The sequence below is a fragment of the Pongo abelii genome, chromosome 16 (genome assembly GCF_028885655.2).
Source record: "Pongo abelii isolate AG06213 chromosome 16, NHGRI_mPonAbe1-v2.0_pri, whole genome shotgun sequence".
In the NCBI taxonomy this organism is placed as follows: Eukaryota; Metazoa; Chordata; class Mammalia; order Primates; family Hominidae; genus Pongo; species Pongo abelii.
The window spans coordinates 31,473,025-31,488,094 of record NC_072001.2 but is presented as its reverse complement, the minus strand read 5'-3'; the positions used below and the strand labels follow the sequence as shown (position 1 = coordinate 31,488,094).

General features: G+C 41.7%; 1 protein-coding gene across 6 annotated transcripts in view; it reads right to left on the bottom strand.

Moving 5' to 3' along the window:
* Nucleotides 1–14,515, bottom strand: part of TJP1 (tight junction protein 1) — a 267,513-nt gene extending 252,998 nt beyond the window's left edge. For 4 of the 6 annotated variants that reach the window (XM_054532461.2, XM_054532463.2, XM_063716122.1 and 1 more), the window contains exons 1-2: nucleotides 14,136–14,347; nucleotides 2,580–2,712 (exon numbers count right to left, since the gene is read on the bottom strand). In XM_054532461.2, the coding sequence (XP_054388436.1) occupies nucleotides 2,580–2,712; nucleotides 14,136–14,308 (306 nt within the window). In that variant the 5' untranslated portion in view covers nucleotides 14,309–14,347. Of the gene's footprint in view, nucleotides 1–2,579; nucleotides 2,713–14,135 lie in introns of all 6 variants that reach the window. The other 2 variants (XM_054532460.2, XM_054532462.2) reach the window with 1 other exon arrangement.
* Between the last annotated feature and the right edge of the window lie 555 nt (nucleotides 14,516–15,070).

Below are 15,070 nucleotides of genomic sequence, written 5' to 3'. Positions count from 1 at the left end.
ATGAAACATGCTCATTGTAAAAATTTCTAACAATCTAAAAACATGCAGAGAAAGATACAGTAAATGTAAATTGTTGCTCCACCACCCATGACCACAAAAACCTGAGTAAGAAAATGAACACAAGTTGCAAAAAACTCAAATGAATTGCAGAAATTAGACTTCATGAACACATTCCCATTGCTGAGGGATGAAATGTCAGCATACCAAAGTCCATGGCTTTTCAATGCACTCTTCAGAAGCAGAAAACCAAAATTTAAAACAACATCATCCATGAAGCCAAGGGAACCATTACACCAGAACATACAGCTCCTCGCTGGAATAAGCCTTCTATGAACCTCAACTTTTCCTCTCTTTGAACATCGATGTTAAAATGCCTTCCCTTCAGGGATACTAAGACGTTTCACTTTTGAGATAGAGTCAAATAGAAAAACCATCAAAAAGAAAGAAACTAATTCTGCACCTGGGTAGTATTTTTTCCCTGCTTGGAGTGTGTACTAACTTCAACCAGATCAATTCTTTCATGAAATGAGGCAGAAAATAAACTCTCAATAATTTTAAAACATATTTATTATAATAAAAAGATGGCTCTGTCATTTCTATTTGTGGAAAACTGAAGGCAATCTTTTTCTCTGTAAAGCTTTTTGTCTGTTACATACTAGAAACATTATAACCTCTCCCCCAACCAGAATGATTCTGTTTATGCAAATAAATATATTTTATGACATGTAAAATTAATTAGTTATATGATTATGCTTCAGTAATGACAATGTTTTGCACAATAGAAAAAAGCTGATAAAATTTAAATTTCCATTTTTATATTCCAACAAATAATTTAAATTTGTTTCTTGATGAATTCAATGTTTCACTTTCGAAAAGCAATTCACTTCATTTTGAAGTACATTTATATTTTCTTTAGTCACTTTAACTGTTAGTTCTACTCAGCAAGAATGTACTGTCTTTTTATTCTTTTTCTGTTCTTGGTTAAATGTCTTCCAGTAGGTTACATTTTACCTATTTATGTCTTGTGTCATAAAAGTATTCAAGAACATTTTAAAGTAAAATGCTTGAATAAAATTATTTTAGTAAAAATGAAAAGATAAATGTAAAAATACATGTAAAATAAATGTAAACAAATTAAAATAAATGTAAAAAAAAAATAGAGTATTGGCCGGGCATGGTGGCTTACGCCTGTAATCCCAGCAATTTAGGAGGCCAAGGCGGGTGGATCACGAGATCAGTAGTTTGAGACCAGCCTGGCCAAGATGGTGAAACCCCGTCTCTACTAAAAGTACAAAAAATTACAAGGCGTGGTGGCGGGCGCCTGTAATCCCAGCTACTCGGGAGGCTGAGGCAGGAGAATCGCTTGAACCCGGGAAGCGGAGGTTGCAGTGAGCCGACATGGTGCCACTGCACTCTAGCCTGGGCAACAGAGCAAGACTCCGTCTCAAAAAAAAAAAAAAAAAGAATAAATAATAGAGTATTTACATTTACTGAGCTTTTATTTTCAGTAGTTATAGATAAGAGATGAAAAAGACAATTTAGTTTCATACTTTGATATCATTTTTTGAAACAATGGCCAATGATACCTTTATCATTCAAAATTTTTCAAAACTCAAAGGACAGAAATGAACATATCAGGTCTACCAAATAACCTAAACATTCATTAGCTTGCCATTGAACTTTATGATACATCAATTGAAATAAAACCTTTTTACAGCAAAGAAAATTCCAGTATTTGCTTTATGGCCTTACAGTATCTTTTTTATTCAAGGGGGCCTGAAAATGCCAGTGTTCCTCCAAAAACATGCATGAATTTACCACATTTCCATATGAGAAATAAGAACCTGTCACTTGGCCTTGAAAAAAATATGACCATTAACGTAATCACTTAGAATAAAAAGAAAGCGCCAGGAGTTCAAGACCAGCCAGGGAAACACAGTGAGACCCCATCTCTACAAAATATTAAAAAACTAGCCAGGCATAGTGGCACACGCCTATAGTCCCAACTACTTGGGAAGCTGATGTGGGAGGATCACATGAGCCCAGGTGTTCAAGGCTGCAGTGAGCCATGATTGCACCACTGCACTCCAGTCAGGGCAACAGAAGGAGACCCTGGCTCTTTTAAAAAAAAGAATAGAAAGAAAGCACCATCATTAACTGAATTGGGATCTGTACTAATAATATCAGAGTAATTATTGTCTGGCACTACCAGGAAGCTGGGTGTTTGGGGTTAATCAGACACTTAAGTCTCTACTTATACTAACATGTGGATTTGTGATTTTATAAGATATTCACATTAATACTTTATTGAACTTAAATCAATTTTTCTTGCAGAGTTCAGGAAGCATTTCTCTATCTTCATCTTTGGATCAGAATCATCATTATGAACCATTTTATAAATGCTGTCATATCCATGCTAGTTAAGAAAACATTCTGGTTGGTAACCTGTTGGGTGAGCCATTTCTAAAATTTAAAAATGCCTGCCACAAAATAAGTCTGTTGCATTTTTATGAAAATAATAAAATAAAAACTTTCATACTCTTTGAAAAAATGAGAAAAGCATTGATCAGTCCACTTACAGTGAGCTCACAGAAATCGATGCTATCAAGGCTTTTGCTTCTGTGTAATCTCCCTTTAATTCGTCTTAAAGAGGGTTTTCCTTGGCTGACACTAGAAGTAGCACCATTAGGATTTTCAGAGGATGGCGTTACCCTGCAAGAAAGAAAAAAATTCTTAAAAAGACAGGTTTACAGGTGAACACATTTCTCAAGTTTATGGTAAGCATTTACTCAAGGGTACCTTTGGAAATGTCACACTCCTTTTTCCAGCCAAAAAGCTAAGCACCACAGCGGAACTACATTCTCTCAGACACCCTTTCTAAGTATTTCTCAGCTAGTTTAGACGTCTTGACAGGGTTCATATAGTACAACATTAAGATTCATTAGGCTGTGGGTGGTGGCTCACACCTTGTAATCTCAGCACTTTCAGTGGCCAAAGCAGGAGGATCACTTGAGCCCAGGGGTTCAAGACCAGCCTGGACAATACAGGGAGACTCTGCCTCTACATATACACACACAGATAAAAAAATGAGCCTGGCCTGGTGGTGCGTGACTGTGGTCCTGGCTGCTTGGAAGGCTGAAGTGGCAGGATTGCTTAAGCGTGGGAGGGCAAGGCTACAGTGAACCACCACTGCACTCCAGCCTGAGAGACAAGAGTAAGATCCTGTCTCATTTTTAAGTTTTTTTTAAAAAAGATTAATTAAATGTCAATGCTACAACCATTGAAGAAGCCATTAATATTAGACTGAAGTTTCCTAGGTAACTTAGGGGCATCTGCTTCCTTCTGGGTAGTTATTTATTCAGCACTCAGTCCGGTGCCTGGCACACCCAGTACAAGTGAGCTATCATTACGTCCATCACAGATACTGTTCAGCATGGTTTTGTTAAGCATGAAAACAACATAAATCTAAACATGATAGCACACACTTAATTCAGCATAATTATGGGATCACGAAAACACAGACAACAAGAAGTAGCATATAATATAAGCCATCTATAAAGCGCATACTGGAATATATGTTCATACATATACATATAGACACAGTAAATATCATAAAATAGACTAGATGTGGCTACAGTTTAGAATAAAAGTAATAACATCCATAGAGTTAAAACATTTGAAGGGTATAAAAAGATATAAAAATGGAAAGTAAAAGCTGCCCTTTTCTCCCTCATCCCAAACCCCTATCTCTTTTTCAAAATCAACCACTATTAACAGTTGTTTGTATTGTGTAATCTTCCAGACAAATGCTCATGCTTATATATAGATGTGTTTATTTCCTTTTCAATTTTTTTACCAAATTGTGTGTATTGTCCTGCACCTTACATTTTTCACTTAATGTATCTTAACGTTCTTCCCATAATAATCCATATAGAACTATTTCACTCTTTTTAATGCCTAAATGGTATCCCATAATACAGATGTAATATAATTTGTTCAACTACCCCCCTACTAATGGGCATTTAGTTTGTTTTCCTATGTTTGTTATCAAACCATACAGCAATGAACATCCTTGGCAACATCTTTGGGTACAAATGCATTATTTAGTTAGGAAAGATTGCTCAAAGTACAAAGGCAGAGTCAGAGATGGAGTTTTCTAAATGCTGACAGGTAACACCTTTCCAAAAAGCTTTACAAATTTACACTTCCATCAACAGTATATGAGAATACCCATTTGGGGGAGTCCTTAAATACAAAGGCAACTTTATCACTTTATTATTTTTATCACTCAACTTCTCCATGTCCTTCATTATATTTTTGTCTGTTGAACTGCTGATTCTGTATAAAGGACTACTGTAGAATTTCCCACCATGAACATGGATTTGTCAATTAATCTATGTCTTTTAGTTTTTGCTCTTTACATTTCAATTATTTTTTATTAGATGTCTTGATGTTTATGACACATATCTTCTTAGGGATTTAATCTTTTATCATATAAAAAGACTATGCCAATTAAAGATTTTACCTTAAATGCCATTTTGTCTGATGATAATTTTCCCCATCTACATTTTTATATTAACCATTTCCTGATTTATCTTGTGTTTGTATTTTCAAGTGTTCGAAGTCTCTCTCTCTTTTCAGTTTTTTTTTTTTTAAGTTGTACCTTTAACTCTGGATAAATAGCATGTAGCTGGATTTTTTTCTTTCTTTATCCAATCTGAGGGTTAATGTCTTTTAAGAGAAACTCAATCCATTCAAATTTATTGTTTTTACTCATATGTTTAGATCTATTCCTGCCATCTTGTTGTGTGTTTAATGCTTTCTTCTTAAGTTTCTGCCTTATTAATATGATTGAGTTTACTTTGTCCTCAACCACCCTAAGACCTTTTTCCCTTTCCATTCAGTAGTTTGAAAGTTATACATCTTATTAGGGAAACTCTAACTCTAGTTAACTATATATACACACATGTACATTAACGTCTTTATATAAGTACCTATCACACACACGTATATGTACACATACACACACACACACATATAAACTCATATTTTCCTATCAACACCTAGGGCTCATGAGTATGCTCACCTCCTCCTAAACAAGAAGTGCCATTAGCACGTCTTCATTCCCCCTATTTCCCAGCAACTCCACATCCCTACAAAAAGCCCCAACTCCCCTTAGAAATAGTGTTCAGGTTTCCTAGCTTCTTGTTCATACTTTTGATCTCTTTGCTCTTTTGTGATTCTTTAACTTACTTCTCCAGATTGCAAACTTGCTTTTCAGTTTTGTGAATTCAGCCATTCTCTTTTCTATGAATCAGTAAATTTAAAATTTCTAAAGTGGCTAGTTTTTTTTTTTTTTTTTTGAGTCGGAGTCTCGCTATGTCGCCCAGGCTGGAGTGCAGCGGCGCAATCTCGCCTCACTGCAAGCTCCGCCTCCCGGGTTCACGCCATTCTCCTGACTCAGCCTCCCGCGTAGCTGGGACTAGGTGCTCGTCACCACACCTGACTAATTTTTTGTATTTGCAGTAGAGACGAGGTTTCACCGTGTTAGCCAGGATGGTCTCCATCTCCTGACCTCGTGATCTGCCCATCTCAGCCTTCCAAAGTGCTGGGATTACAGGTGTGAGTCACTGTGCCTGGCCTGTATCTAGCATTTTTTAAATTAATGCAATATTCTAATGCATCTTTCCAAAAATAACCTTTTTTCCTTCTGAAAATCACCATCTAATGTTTTTCTATTTTCTCAGGGATTAGTTCTGTGTTTTAATTTTGTAATTCTCTGGGTACCGGCTTTCTTGAACTGTTTGGTGATTTTTAACGTCTACTTACATTTGTACTGGAAAACATCCATTTCCCCACTGCGACTACTGTGGCCTGCCTTCAGGAACTCTGGCAGAGAGATGGGATACGCTGCCAGGTCTGTGAGGCAGCTTCTCTTGCAAGTCAGTAGCTACCCTCTAGGACAGCCCTGCCTCTCTGACCCCAGTGCTCCAGACAACTGCAACGTTTTTCTCTCAACAGATCTATCTCTACATACTAGTTACATTTCAGAGAGTCCTCAAAAATACCGGTCCACTGATGACATTCTTTATTGTGTACTCAGACTATTATTAATTTTGTTGTAGCTTTAAAAATTAATTTTCTTCTTTCATTGAATTTCTAGGGCGTCCTCCTTTCAATTGGCCTCCCAAAGTAAAATTTTACTGATGCCACTTTCATGATTCTTAGGATAAAAAGAAACATTGTACAGCTTTGTTCTCTTCTCCACAGGGTAAAAGCTCCCATGAAAACAATGAACTTTATTCAAAAGAGGACATATGGGAAAGAAAAATAGAGTTATAAAACTAAATACGAATCAACTTTTCATTTCTCTCTCACTATTTTGATAGCGCTGGTAGGTGTGATCATCTTTTAGAAAATTAATGCAAACATTTAATATAAGTAAATAAATCTGTCTAGTGTTCTTCATAAGTTTTTCTCTCATCGACTTAGAAAGGCATCACTATTCTCCCTTTATGCCAAATCTAGAAGCCTAAAAGAGCCTGTAATAAAAGTTTATATCTACCAAATTTTATAAATGGCAGATAGCCAAGAAATTTATCAGGGTTAACTCAATGTAATATTAAATCCAGTGACAAAGTAAAACAGAAAAATAAAATGACCATAAATATAACTAGAAGAATAGATCCACTACCCTCCCTACCAGGATCATAATAAAAACATGCCTGTAATATCAGCACTTTGGGAGGCCAAGACAGGAGGATCTCTTGAGTTCAGAAGTTTGAGACCAGCTTGGGCAACATAGACAGATCCCGTCTCTACAAACAATACAAAAAATTCACCAGGCGGGATGGCATATACCTGTGGTCCCAACTACTTGGGACTCTGAGGTGGGAAGAACACTTAAGCCCAGGAGGTCGAGGTTGCAGCCAATGGTGATCACACCACTGCACTCCAGTCTGGGCAAGGAAGTGAGACCATGTCTCAAAAAAAAAAAAAAAAAAAAGTAATAATCAGTAGCGCTAAACTGGTGTATACCAGGTGAAAATCAGCTCTGGACCTACCCTGCCCACAGACTCCACAGGAAGATGGTACCTTGTCTAAGAATTTAACCAGGCTTCTACGAGTAACTTCAGTAACTTTAAAGCTTTGACCAGATCTTTGGGAAGCTGAGGTAAACTGTTAAAAGGCATATGGCTCAATAATGACCCCTCTTTGTTTGGTGTGGAATAAAGAAAAGAAAAAACACTGATCTAGATAATAAGTAGAATATTAACTCTGGTGTAAGTAGAAGTGCTCTTGTAGGAATAGGTGAATTTTAGATGTTGCTTCTCTTTTGTTTATTACTGTCTTTAAGAATATTTGTCTTGGGGAGGGTATGTGTGTGTTTAATTTTTTTCTGGACACTCACAAGAACACGGTTGCATATCTATAACTCACATGAGAAGAGCTATACAAAGAGCCCACCAAGGACAGTTCCATTTGACGTGGAATATAAATTCTTTTAATCCCCTGGTACCACTCTTCCCCAGCCCTGATGGTGCAGATCTGAGCTGAGTAACTCAGACTTCGGGGATTATTCCCCACATATTTAGGGGAATGGCCCTTTATGACAGGGAAATAAAGTTGGGAACTGATGTAGGGAAATCAATATTTAGCTTACAATGAGGTTTTGCTTTTCCTAATTCTTAATTCCATTTTATCCTCCCTAGAGGGAAGCTGGGGAGAAAATTTCTGCCTCTCTCCACCTGCTTTGTAACTTCCCTCATGACAGTGTGCTTTACTTGTGGGCATGGCTGATATGCATCAAAGGTTGAAGCCCAGGGCCCACCCTCTTGTTCCACTTCCTGCCCCTACCAGATGAACACAGACCACAGGCCTGGCCCCTGGAGGCAGTCCCCCACTTGATCTGCCCATTTCCCTTCTCTTCACCTGACACTGCTAGAACAGGTCTGGTCTGCACTGCAGCCTCCACCATCATAGCTCCCTAGGTAAGGGAGGAAGCATCCCCTCAGAGGCTTGCAGACCAGTGTGGCCTGCCCCAGCACAGCTTCCTAGACAGATCCTCATTTGGGTGATAGCCAGCACCTGCCCCAATATTATTAACAACCCAGAAAACTGTTAACATTTAGTTCTTGTTCCTTGAATGTATCTTCCCTGGTCGAGGACATGCAGGAGAAAGATATACACCAATCCAACTCCACCCATTATGTCACACCTACAAAGCTCTGTTGGGCTCTGTTGGCTACAGGTCAAATGTGGACTGCTACATCTTTGACATGGGACTTGGTCCTTAGCAAAGTCATTTAAATCTGACAGAGATACAAATTTTCACTAGTCCAAAATACTTGCACCACAGTGCAGCACAACTTCTTGACATTCTGCAACCATCCCTCCCACACCTTTCCCTCTGCTGGAATGCTTTTCTACTCCCTATCCTTGAAAGCCCAATGTTCCCAGGGAGGCTTAGATATTCATTCCTTTTGTTTCCAACTCAGGAGATTTCTGACCATCCTAGGACAAACAACTCCCAAGCTCATCTACACCACCCACTTCTAATTTCCAGTGGAAAAGAACTCAATAATAACACAGAATCGGGCAAAAATAATCAAGATGGTAAAAACAAAGCAGTCACACAAGGACAAATCTATCAACAAAGTAACATCTAATAATCCTTCTACAAGATATTCGTTTTAAGAATATCTTAAACCAGCAACTGACAGCCACAGCCAACTCAAGGGAATGCTAATGAGTGACAGCAAAGCATCCTTCCTCCACTTGAGGGGAATTCCAAACAACAGTGTGAGCCAAGGAGCTGTGAGACACTGCTAAGTACAGAAGGGCAGCTGGTTTTAAAAGGATGCTAAATCCTTCTGAAGGATACTTCAGGAAAAGCTAGTAAAATGCTAATTTTTGTTTATAAGCATTGGACTTCAGACAGCTTAATAACTCATGTAATAGGTTAACAGTAAATAGTCATCTGATGAACTTAGAAAAAATAATGTGCACAACTGCCAATAATTAGGTCATTTAAAAAATTATGGGTTGGGCACAGTGGCTCACGCCTGTTATCCCAGCACTTTGGGAGGCCAAGGTGGGTGGATCACTTGAAGGTCAGGAGTTCGAGACCAGCCTGGCCAACATGGTGAAACCCCGTCTCTACTAAAAATATAAAAAATTAGCCAGGTGTGGTGGTAGGTGCCTGTAATCCCAGCTACTTATGAGGCTGAGGCAGAAGAATCACTTGCACCAGGGAGGCGGAGATTGCAGTGAGCTGAGATCGCGCCATTGCACTCCAGCCTAGGCGACAAGAGTGAAACTTCGTCTCCAAAAAAAAAAAAATTATGAAAGGACTTGGGTATTGCAGCCCTTCACGTCCCAACAGGAGGACCCCAGTGATCCATGAGTGGGCCAGGGGACCACCCTTGGAGAAACAACCTTCTATGGGGCAATTACCAGTCATTTTACTGTTTTCAGTTATTCTCTCCTTCTAGACTGTCATCTCACTGATCAATTGTCTTTTAAACCTTGATCAATTGTATGAGTCTGAGCAAGTCAATGACCTAATTTGTAAAACCGAGAAAATACAGCACCTACCTCATAGGGGTGCTATAAGTTAAATAACGACAGGATACTTCGAAAGCACTAATATAGAGTGCAGCAAGTAATAGCTCAATGAATAGCAACTCTTACTGTTTTTGGAATCTGATTATTAGATGACTACTTGAATGAATATACTGATAGTGCATGGCCTTAAATAATCACTGAATCAAATAACTGGGGAAATGTTTTTAGAGTATAAAGAAAATGAAATGACACTCCCTTTTCTCCCTAAGATCACTGTAAATACTTTTTTTTTTTTTTGAGACTGAGTCTTGCTCTGTCGCCAGGCTGGGGTGCAGTGGCTTGATCTCAGCTCACTGTAACCTCCACCTCCTGGGTTCAAGCAATTCTTCTGTCTCAGCCTCCCGAGCAGCTGGGACTACAGGCACGCGCCATTACGCCCAGCTAATTTTTGTATTTTTAGTAGAGACAGGGTTTCACCATGTTGGCCAGGATGGTCCCGATCTCTTGACCTTGTAATCTGCCCACCTCAGCCTTCCAAAGTGTTGGGATTACAGGTGTGAGCCACTGTGCCCAGCCCACTGTAAATACTCTTAAAGCACTTAGTGCAAAACTCAAGACTGCTGACAGCAATAAATTATGAAAATATTTTTCACATTTTATATTAAAAAGGAGTAACTATTATTTGTGCCTCATACCTGCAGAACAGCAGAATAAATGTCACCTTACTTAGAATGTTACCATGTTTAGAAACAAAGTCTTTGCTGATGTAATTAAGTTAAAGATCTCCAGATGAGATCATCCTGGATCATCCAGGTGGGTCCTAAATCCAATGACAAGTGTCCTTTTAAGAGACAGAGGAATAAGGAAGCAAGACTCAAGGATGTCAGAGGAGAGCTGTTTTAGTTGCAGTGGAGATTCTAATATGGCCTGCAGAAGAATCCGTCTGCATATGTATACATCATATTATACAATGGAGCATTTATTTTATGAGTTCCTAGTTCATAATTTGAAACAAACTAAAAATTAAAAGTTTTAGTCTTCTAAAAAAAAAAGAGAGAGACAGAGGAGAAGATACAGAGACACAGAGAACGTCATGTGAAGACTGAAGAAGAGAATGGATTGATGCAGCCACAAAGAATGTTCAAAAGAGGCAAGGAAGGATCCTCCCCTAGAGCATTTGAGGGAGCGTGGCCCTGCCAACACCTTGATTTTGGACTTCTAGCCTCCATAACTGAGAAAATAAATTTCTGTTGTTTTCAGCCACCAAGTTTATGTGATCTGTTACAGCAGCCCCTGAAAATACAAAGCCCCACTGCTTCTTTTCATCACTGGCAATTCCAGGAGGTCCCCCAAAGGAAGCCAGCAGGCTCTGCAAACTTATACCTACCTCAGGTAGAAGTAACCAGGCTTTGTTTTGTGTTCCCAATTAATGATTCAGAACCAAACACTGCAAACGCTCCTGCTTCCTAAATTTCTTGAAGAAGGGGATGAGAAGAGGGTTCCTACAGGCTCCACTGATGTGGGTCTGACTGTCTGCTTTAGTTTCCACCTAAGTTGGTCTGCAAATGTAATTCTCCTTACGAGATTTGCAGAGCCAATCAGAAAGACATAAGATATTGCACAAAGAAAAACTGACGGGCACAAATGCCCAAGTGAGATGGAAGTGTGGGATTAAGGCATGCAACTCTGCCCTTTACACTGGCAGAAGCCTTTCCATATAGACTGCAATAAAGACACAGAAACACAGATATATGAATATCTTCATATAAATCTTCACATATGCCTTGACCAGTTTTCATAATACAGCCTCGCATTTATTTATTTATTTATTTTGAGATGGAGTGTTGCTCTGTCACCCAGGCTGGAGTGCAATGGTACAATCTCGGCTCACTGCAACCTCCGCCTCCTGGGTTCAAGCGATTCTCCTGCCTCAGCCTCTCGAGTAGCTGGAATTACTGGCACACACCACCATGCCTGGCTAATTTTTATATTTTTAGTAGAGACAGGGTTTCACCATATTGGCCAGGCTGGTCTCGACCTTCTGACCTCAAGTGATCCACCCATCTTGGTCTCTCACAGTGCTGGGATTACAGGTATGAGCCACCACATCAGGCCCTCACATTTGTAAATAGGCACAAGCTGGTGCATTCCAAGGTCTTACAAGCATTGTTGATGTCTGCTATTGGTTTCCACCCACCACTCTAGAGTCAGGACCCACATCCTACTATCTTCTAGACATATGATGGTACCTTATGTCTCCAATGCTCCATGTGCGGTTGCTATGAAACTAGCAAAATGAAACATTATCTAAAAAATAAATCCAAAGCGTATAAGAGAAAAATAAATCTGGCAGTACAACGTTCTCCAACTTAAGAATATGCAGTATTCTACATCCCTGTTTAAAAGAGCCACTCACTCCAGAGTCTTCATAGAGCATACTCTTCCCTTTGCCGCTGTAGAATCAGATGAATGTTTGCAAGTTAACAATGAGTGGAAATTATGAAATGATTATCTAAGATCATGGAAAAGCTCAACAAAAGCCCCTTGCCTTTTCCAGGCCACCTCTTAGCAAGATGGTTTTTATCCCTGGCCCTAACTCACTGCCTACCTCAAACATGAATTGCTTGGATATAAAAGTTACCTGGATTTTATTTCCTTGTGTCCTCTCTTCAGAAATTCTGTGTTTAGAGAATGTGTTTTCAGAAGCAGAACCCCAATGATGGAAAAGAATAAATACAGTTTCCTAAATTTGTGACCAAATGCTGCTAATATTGATGTCTAATAATTCCTCAAATATTATTCCCACATCTTGATTTTTAAACTGGCCTGGGCACAGTGGCCCACACCTGTAATCCCAGCACTTTGGAAGGCCAAGGTGGGTGGATCACCTAACATCAGGAGTTTGAGACGAGCCTGACCAACATGGTAAAGCCCCATCTGTACTAAAAATACAAAATATTAGCCGGGTGTGGTGGCATGCGCTTGTGGAGGTGCTCAATGCAGCCTCCACTCCAGGGTTCAAGCGATTCTCCCGCTTCAGCCTCCCAAGTAGCTGGGATTACAGCCACACACCACCACGCCCGGGTAATTTTGTATTTTTTTGGTTTATTTGTTTGTTTATTTAGTAGAGATGGGGTTTCGCCATGTTGGTGAGGCTGGTCTTGAACTCCAGACCTCAGGCGATACGCCTGCCTCAACCTCCCATAGTGCTGGGATTACAGGTGTGAGCCACTATTCCCGGCACATTAAAGTATCTTTTGCAGAATAAATTTATTAAAAAAAACACAAATTGGTGGGGGCAGAAAGACACTAACATTTACTAAGCACCTATTATTAAGCCAGGCACAGTGGTAGACACCTTTGTATTCATTATCAGAGTTGATCTGTATATATCCCCATGAGGGAAATAACAAGATTCTCATTTTACAGAGGAAGAAACAGACACTCTAGGAACTTAAGGTCACACAGTAAGTGGCACAGCTGAATTCCGAACTTTGCTGTCCATATTTGTCTTACCTTCAAAATTCTCCACTTTTAGGATTCTTTTTCTTAACCCATCTTTTTCTTGGCTGATCACTCTATATACTTTTTTGGTAAGGATCATTCTTTCTGCTGTCTTATACAGCAGGAATTACTTTCCTCATTACCTAAAAGCAGCCTCATCTCCTTTCTCTACAACCTTAGGATTAAACTAGACTGTGTTCAACTGAATTGAATAAAACCTTTATGAACTACACTGACCACTAATTTTAAAATTAAAATGACCAATGACATAACTGGCATCTTTTTTCTGTAGTCATCTTCCCTTTACTAGGTTATTTCTTTTGCAAAAGAACCTTAATCCTAAATCTCAAGTCAGTGGAATACCTAGGTGGCTCCTGGGATTCCGTATAGATTACGGAGTATTATTAATAAAATGCAATATACAATCCTGTAGATAATCAGCAACGTAAACCAGTAAGGTCCAGACATTTTTCTTTAAGGGTGTTTTTTCCTCATTACCTCAGTAACAGTTTCCAGGTTGGAGGAACTGGAACGCATGCAGGTAGAATACAGTCCCTGACAAGGCAATAATAATTTCCCAACTTATTCCCCTTGCCTTGCTCGTCCTCTACTATGCACTCAGCAGCAGACGAATTTTTGAAAAATAACTGAAAACGCACACCGTGATACCAATGAATTCTCTGCTGTCTCCGCGAGAGCCTGGCTGGAAATTCTGAGCCAGAACCCGCCGTAATGGAGCAGGAAGGACAGACAGAGGCGGGAGGCCGACGCCCGGGTGCGGGTGCCAGGCGTCCCGGCCGCTCCCCGTCGCCCTACGCGCCGCGGGCACAGCGAGGGTCTCGGCGGAACCAGCCAGCGGGCACGCGGTACAAGGCGGCGCTCGGCCCAGGGCTCGGCCTTGGCTGCTGCTCCCCGCGCGGCGCGCCCCGCGTCCCGTCGGGCCCGACAGCCGCGGCCTCGCCCCCTGCCCGACTGCCCCGGCCGCCGTTCGCGCTGCCACTCCGGCCCCCGCCCCGCTCCGCGCCTAGCCCGGCTGGGGCTCCGCGCCCGCGCGGCCGCCTCACCACAGCTTCCTCTTGAGCGGCAGGAGGCTGCCGCGGTTGGAGGGGGTGACGCCGATGGCCATCTGCAGCACCGTCAGGTATTTCTGGTACTTCATCTTGTCCCCGCTCCGCTCGCGGGCAGGGCCCCGCCGCCTCCGCCGCCGCCGCAGACACAGCCCCTCCAGGCGCCGCATAGATCAGCTCTGGGCCATCCGCCGCCGCCACAGCTCCCACCGCTCCCGCGCCCGCCGCACCCGCAGCTGCGGCCGTGCGTGGCCCGGGCTCCCGCTCCCGCCGCCGCCGTCGCCGTGCGTGCCCGGCCGCTCCCGCCGCCGCCGTGCGTGGCCCGCAGCTCCCGCCGCCGCCGCCCCTTCCACCCCTGCAGGCCGTGGCCCGGCGGCGCGCTCCGGTGGGCGGGTGCGGGTGCGGGTCTCGCGGGAGGCCGGGCTGGCGTGGCCCTCGCTCCGGAGCCGCTGGGCGAGGCCGGGCCACCTGCGCGCCGGCCGCCCTGCCCAGGCCCTGCGCTCGCGTGCCGCGGTGTTTTCAGCGGTTGGCAGGAGCTCCTTCTCAACCGTTAGCACCCAAAGAGAATCCCAACAGCACACTTACAGCGCGGATTAAAACAAACAAACAAACAACAAAAAAACGAGACACTGCCTGTTGGTTTGTAACCATCAATTGATGTGTTCTATCCCAAAGTGGTTGACTTCACATTGACATATAATGCGTATGGCGAATACGTACTACCCGCGCATGCAGTCCTCGCTTGCACGGTAATTCTGGACGCTGGAAATGACTGAACCGTGCAAAACTACCTTAATAATCACTGGGAAAAATTAAGATTGTTTCACGACTTTAAACAGTTTTTCTCAAAACATTCAAAGCAGTCCGGGCGCGGTGGCTCACGCCTGTAATCCCAGCACTTTGGGAGGCCCAGACGGGAAGCTGGCATGAGC